A 7077-nucleotide genomic window follows, 5' to 3' on the forward strand; every position below is an offset into this window, starting at 1 on the left:
TGATTACCCTTCCAAATAAAATCTTAAGGTGTAAACAAGGAATATGCCAAAGATACAGGAACAAATTACACTGACTTAAGTGGTGGGGCTCTCCTACTAACAAGATAAAGTGGTCAGGCAACTTTCCCCTCTTAAAATGTTACTGGAAACTAGTGAAATGCTTTGAACGGTCTGGATGTTTTCAATGGGCTCTGTTCTACTGCTTCATGAATGCTTTTTTTTCCCCAAGATAATACAACTACTTGGGTTTTTTTTTTTTATCTTCTTTCCTATTCACGATTAAAAATGTGATAAATCAGGTTTTTGGCTCTGAATAACAATGGCTTGATTTAGATTTCCTAGTAAATCTATTCAAAAGTGAAACAAAGGCTGCCTTTGCAGGATACCTTACACTTCACCTGGACCAGGCACGTAAGGGCAATTCAGATAAAAATCTTGTTAGGAACTCAACAAGAAATAGAGGATTTTCTCTTTTCCCTGGTTCAGGCTTTATTTAAACTCTTTGTTCAAAAAAAATGAACAGAGTGATAGTCGGATTCTAATTTACAGATATAGTTTAGACGTCTAATATTAAATTAGAAGATCACACAAGAAAACCATTTACACATAAAGGTTAAAACCAATACTTAAACTTTTTAAAACTTTATATTACATAAAGTCAAAATGAAACTAAATACATGTTAGCCAACTTCATTCACAAACATTAGTCAAAATATATACATTTAAAAAAGGAACAAAAAGCTATAATTGAGGTTCTTTTCTCTAAAATGTGTTTTATCATAATTTGCAAATGAATTGCAGGTAATCTAAAAAATAAGCTAATTAGGGAGGAAACTCCAAAACACATTTAAGCGGTTCAAGTTGGTGAAGAAATGCTAGCTGAAAATGAGAGACATCTGTCAAAACAATTCTGGTGTCTTTTTTTCAGTTTTGCTAAATAATAAATATATAATTACCACTCAGACAAAAAAGTCTGATTTATTCTTAAGATAAAATTGCGATTCTAGAAATAGTCCCGCAATTTTTAAAAGTTAACTTTGACATTTGCTCAAAATGCTTTAGAGTCTAAAACCGACTCAAATTTAGGGCAACGCCAACAACACATTTTCAGACTCAGTGTTTTCACGGACATATACACATTTACAATCTTAAGGTGAACTCAGCCATAAGGGGATAATAGGAACAGTGCCTTTTATCTTTCTGTAAACTGTGTCAGAAATCCAAGCAAGTGGATTCAGGGAAACCTAGCAGTCTTTTTTTTTTTTTTTTTTTTTTTTTTTTTAAGGGCTAAAATCCAACTGACAACTTTTCATCTCATACACATTTCTTGTTTGCATTCCTTGCTTTTAAGAGCTCTCGCTCTCATTTGCATATGACGTGATAAACAAAAGAAAGCGTGATCATCTCACATACAAAAGGCCATATTCGAGCCGGTCACTGGTCAAGAATGGATCCCGTCTGGGGGTTCTGCTTGAGAGAACAGAGATTCGCGAAGTCAAATAGTACAAATAGGGAGCAAGGCTGCTCAGAGTCATCTCGCTCCGAGAAACTCATGACACATCAGCTTTTCCCTCGTGCTAGCCATTTCAGACCTAACACTTGAACAGAGTGCATGCGACACAGACCAGGAGAAAAAAAAAAAAAAGATGAGAAACAAAAACAAAACCGACAATAAACTTCCAACAAACAAAACTGGAAAGCCCAACTTGTCAAAAACAGTTACTCCTCCACCTCTGTGGGCCAAAACGCAACAGGTTCCGAAGTGCAAAGCAAACATCAACTGCTGTCGGATACAACCACCCTCCTTAGAGTTGGCTGCCGAAGTGCGGGTCTGAAATGATCCTGTGAATCCACACGCACACTCGCCCGAGCACTCCCGCGCTCTGCCACTCGCGCCCCGACTGGCATCTCCGCCTCTGCCTGCACCTATACATCTTATGTACATACAAACCGGGGCCCCCGTCGCGGGAGGGCGCACGGGGAGGCCGCGGAGCTCGTACCTATACATATGTACACGTGTGCACACCGGTCCTCGCGAGGCGGCCCCGCGGGGGTCATAGCGCGGCGGCGTAGGCCGCGGGGTAGGGGTCCAGCTGAGGCTTGCCCATGCCCGGCAGCAGGATGTAGGCGAGCGGCGGCTGCAGCCCAGGGCTGGGCCACGCGCTGCAGTTGCACGGGATCATGTAGCCCGGGTTGCCCGGGCTGGGGTGCGAGTGCGTGTGCCCCCCGGCGGCCGCGGCCGCCGCTGCAGCCGCCGCCGCCGCGCCATGGAAGGCGCCGGCGCCCGCGGTCGGGTAGCCCAGCGACGACGCGTACGGGAGGCCGGACGACGACGACGAGATCTCTGCCATCTTGGAGCCCAAGTCGAGTAGCGAGTAGGGGCTGCCGGCGGCGGCGGCGGCGGCGGCGGCGGCGGCAGCGGCGGCCGACTGCGGGAAGAAGACGCGCGCGGCGGCGGCGGCAGCGGCGGCGGCCGCCTTCTCGGGATTGGCGAGCAGCGATTCAGGAACCAGGCCGCCGCCCGCGCCCGCGTGCAGCCCGGCGCCCGCCTTGAGCGCCGGGTGCTCAGCGTCGGCCACGCCGCCCAGGCCGTAAGGCACCGGGAAGGCGAACTTGTCCTTCTTGAGCAGCGTCTTGGGCTTGCGCCGCGGCCGGTACTTGTAGTCAGGGTGCTCCTTCATGTGCATGGCGCGCAGGCGCTTCGCCTCGTCGATGAACGGCCGCTTCTCCGACTCGGTGAGCAGCTTCCACTCGGCGCCCAGGCGCTTGCTGATCTCCGAGTTGTGCATCTTGGGGTTTTCCTGGGCCATCTTGCGCCGCTGAGCCCGCGACCACACCATGAAGGCGTTCATGGGCCGCTTGACGTGGTCCACCGGCTTGGACATGCTCTCGCCGTGCCGCGGCTGCAGCCCGCCGCCGCCGCCCGGGCCGTCGCCCTCCGCCCGGAGGAAATCAATGTTGGCTGTCCACGGGGACCCGTTCGGCCTGCCCGCGCTCGCTGCACCCCACTTCGCGCCCCGGCGTCGCTCCCGCCCGGGAAGAGGGGGCTAGGGGCCGAGCCCAGGGCCGCGCCGCGCCCCGGGCCGCCCTGGTCTCTTCGGCCGAGCTGCGGAAAATCCTCGCGGGGGCACAGTAACTTCTCGGCGGTGCCCCCACCCCACGGTGGCAGTTTGCCCTTTGCTTTCTTTTTGTCCTTTCTCCCTGGCTGCGTTTGCTCGCGAACTCCCCGCAGGTAGTCGCTGCCCCGCAGAACTCTCCTCCTCCTCGGTCTTTTCTCTCTTAAATGCACAGCAGCTCGGAAAGTTGCGTCGCGAAGACCCCACCAAGTTGAGCCGAGGAGTCCGCCGCCGCGTGCTGCCAAGTGCCAAAGGGGGCTCTCGGCGGCTGGAGTGTTTGGGTTCTCCTCGGTGACTTTCTCATTTGACAGTAGCAGATGAGGGTGGGGGAGGAGAGGAGGTGGCCCGGGAGGAGGAAGGGGGGGGGCGGAGGAGGTCCGGGAACAGCAAGGGAACGCAGAGCGCAGCAATGGGTATAAATACAAATACAGCAGCACCAGCCGGTCTTCCAGACTCTGGGCAGGGCTCGCTGGTGGGAACCCCTCCCCCCCCCAAGCGGCTGGGGGTTTGGAGGGAGAGCTGCCTGCCTCCCCAGCACCTGCTTCGCGGGTCTTCCTCTCCGGCTGCAGGTCCGGGAAGGAAGCTGTAGGCTCGAGCAAGCCTGGGGTCGCCGGGCCTCAGGGGAAATCCTCCCGGCTCGCCGAGCTGCCGCGTTTTCCCGTAGTCCCCCGGGCCATGCCGGCTCAGCTCGCTCTGAGCTCCTCCAGGGGCACCGGCTGGCTCAGGCTCCCGGAGCGCGCCGGGCGTGGAGCGCGGCGCTGCCTCGGCGCTGCGGGCCGGGCTCCGGCTGCGTCCGCTCCTGGCTCCTCTCGGCCGCCGCCCGGCACTTGCAACTAACTTCTCCCAAGTTTCCTGCGCCGGCGCCGCCGCGCCCCTCTCCGCGCGCTCGCCTCGGAGCGTGCGCCCGCCTGTGCGCCGCGCCCAGGGCCCCTCTCTCCCGGCTTCTCCTGCCAGAGCCGAGCAGGCGCTGGGCGGAGGTGCTGGGAGGGGATTTAAGGAAAACGCGCCATCACCTCTATTCGCAGGTCCGCGCTGGGGCTGCTCCCGCTTCCCCCACTCCCGTAGCACTGTGGGCCCCTTCCTGGCCCAGGCCGCCACTCCGCCGCTCCCGAGGCGGCACGAGCCCCGTGCACGGGCTCAGGTAAGTGTGGCTACCTGCGTGTGCACGCGCCCGGAGCCGGCGCTGGGTGTGCATGTCCAGCGGCGACTGAGTGTGTGTATATCTGGGGGCATGCGGAGGAGGTGGAGCCCAAGACTCCAGGAGGGAGGAGGGACCAGCGGAGCCTCCTCCCGCTCCCACACCCCCAGGACCGCGAATTAAACCGGATCCCCTCCGCCCCCCTCCATACTCCTCCTCCCACCCCTTTTCACTGGAGAGCAGGTTGAGGCGAGCGGAGAGCTAGGAGCGCGCGGCGGATTCTGCGCACTGTTTGGTGTTTGGCAACCCCTGGTGTCATCCCGGCTACCCTGGCACTGGTCGCGGCTCTGGGATCCTCTGCGTGGAGAAAGGAGGCGCGCACGAGAAGAAGAGCCTCTCGAACTACGGCGGAAGAGGGGACGTACCCTAGCAAATGTTGGAGATTTTTCCTAGGAAGAAAGTGCTCATTTTCCTTGGAGGTCCAGATGTTACTTGCAACAGATGCTTCTCGCATTTTCTTGCGCTGGTGATGCACCCAGTCAGAGGTAGTGAAGTGAAAAATAACTGAGGAGGAACTGAGCGTGCTCTTGGCAACCTTTTCGAAAAGGAGCTCGCCCAGGCTGAAAATAGGCATCCTTGGCTGACTGTTTAGCTCTTTGAAAATTCTGGGTGTTTTGTTTTGTTTCTGTTCTGGTCGACAGAGCCATCTATATGCTGATCTCTTTCAGGTACAGTTAACTTACACTGTCTCACTTAAATGCACAGATAGGGTGAAGGTGTTCAAAATCCGGAAGTGTAAAAATGTCTCTCTGAAAGAATAAAGTAAAATGTACCAATCACTCTGTACTGGAATAGCTTTAATGTGGTCAGTGTCCTTAGAAAGGAAGAGTTTCCTTATAATTGACACGATGCAAAAATAGCATGATTTTGTTTGCATATTTTTATCACTTCTTGGTATGCTGCAGCACACTCATAGTGTGATCAGTCTGGAGGTTTTATTCACAAGTTGGCCTGTCCTTCGGGGAGAACTCGCTTGCCTGCTTTCTTCGGCAGTTAGGATCCGACCTAGCCATGTGGTGTGTGCAAGTAGGGAGTTCTATCCACAGTTAACACTTTAAAACTTCCCTGCAATGTATGTTCATCCCATACACAGACACACAGACACAAAGCTTCGATTGTTTTTATGAACTTAAATAAAAAATGTTTGGGGCCATCAGATTTATTTTAAAAGTTAGGCTTGTTTTATTGCTCATTTTCAGAATAGTGGTTATTGCTTTAATTTTAGTTGCTGTGCCATAGAGACATGTAAATGGCAGTGAGGTGGGGAGGGTCTGTATTTGTCTTACAATATCACATTTACAAATGTTTACTTTGTATTATGTCCTTGTGCTGCTCAAACAACTGGACAGGTTTCTGTAGAACCATATTCCTTTACAGTCTCCATAAAGCCACTCTGTCATTCAGAGACTCTGCGTAAAGTTACATTAAAACACCGGCAGGTGTAATTACATCGACTAGAATATTAAATATACTGTTTCGTGATGCTAAACTACAGAATTCTCATCCCTGAGCTTTCAACCCAACTTGTGTAGTGGGTTCAGGATGAAAACATTATACACTGTCATATGAAAGAACATATGTGCGGGTATGCAAGGTACGAAAAATGTCATTCACTAAACATTGTGAATGAAGTTCAGTCTAATCGTGAAAATTATCTTGACACGTACAGATAAGGATTGAGAAAAGATATTTATATTGGCGAGGTAAATTATAATCTACTCTTTTCAAATTTAAAGTTAAAAATCCATTGTAATGAATTATTACCGTGGGAAAAATATTTGCACGTGCGATTGAAATATATCCTTATATGTTCAATACCTCATAAAAAATAAAATACATAAGCCTCCTTGGACATGGTTTAAGAAACTGCAGTGTTGCCTGTTTAGTGATAGTACATGAACCACATCTGAAAGTCCCTAAGTCCAAGAATGTTGAACTGTAGAAAACAAAGGTGCTTTCCACACCTAAAAAGAAAATGGCTGTTTGTCTCGTCACCAAGTAAAATTTCACACATTTCAAAACAGGAGAGATTTGCTTTCCATTTTCAGTTTTTAGGGGATCAATATTCTTGGCCTACACCCTTCCCTACCAACCCAGGGCCCTCACAGTAAGCTGGAAGTGACAGAAAGGCGGTGTGGTACTCTTGTCTGAATCTGGTCAAGCTTTTCACGGAGTTTTCATGCCATTCTCTTTCTTACGTGCCAAAATGCACATCCAATTTTAAAGTTCACAGATCTTATGCTTGAATTGATATGAGGTTATATTTTTGTTCTTGTGTTTGTTTGTTTTTTACCTGCAGGTGAAAAATACCAAGGTATAGGAAAGAGAATAGTCTGTCTGATAGTCTGTCTGAGTGAATAGGGGAGGCAAAATAAAGTGAAAGAGAATTATAAGTTCGATGGGCTTTATATTGTCAGCTTTTGATTGGGAGCAACCAGAGAACTGTATACCTTGATCAGCAGAGTCTTTGTGGGCTCTGTATTTTCCCTGCGGCCATGTAATACCCGTGATCACAAATATATCGAATCAGAAACGGAGAGACAGACAACCTCTCCGAAAAAGTTTGTGAGTTTGTGTGAATTCAGTTTCTTCTTTTCCCCCTTAAAGGCTCCCCAGTAAATGGTCTCTGTTCAGTTCTAAAGCTTTCACTAGGAGGCAGCAATGAGGTTGTTGGGGAATTAAAAAAAAATACCTTGGCAACACCAGACATGAGTGGCCTTTTCTCTCTTTCTCTTCCACAAAAGAGGGGAGAATATTTGGGTC

General features: G+C 50.5%; 1 protein-coding gene across 1 annotated transcript; it reads right to left on the minus strand.

Annotated features, from left to right (window-relative positions):
* Positions 1 to 457: 457 nt before the first annotated feature.
* Positions 458 to 2887, minus strand: SOX21 (SRY-box transcription factor 21). The gene has a single exon (XM_043581630.1). It carries the CDS (start codon positions 2883 to 2885, stop codon positions 2055 to 2057), a length of 831 nt encoding a protein of 276 aa, XP_043437565.1. The 5' UTR covers positions 2886 to 2887; the 3' UTR covers positions 458 to 2054.
* Between the last annotated feature and the right edge of the window lie 4190 nt (positions 2888 to 7077).

This window comes from Prionailurus bengalensis, chromosome A1 (genome assembly GCF_016509475.1).
Source record: "Prionailurus bengalensis isolate Pbe53 chromosome A1, Fcat_Pben_1.1_paternal_pri, whole genome shotgun sequence".
NCBI classification, from domain to species: Eukaryota; Metazoa; Chordata; class Mammalia; order Carnivora; family Felidae; genus Prionailurus; species Prionailurus bengalensis.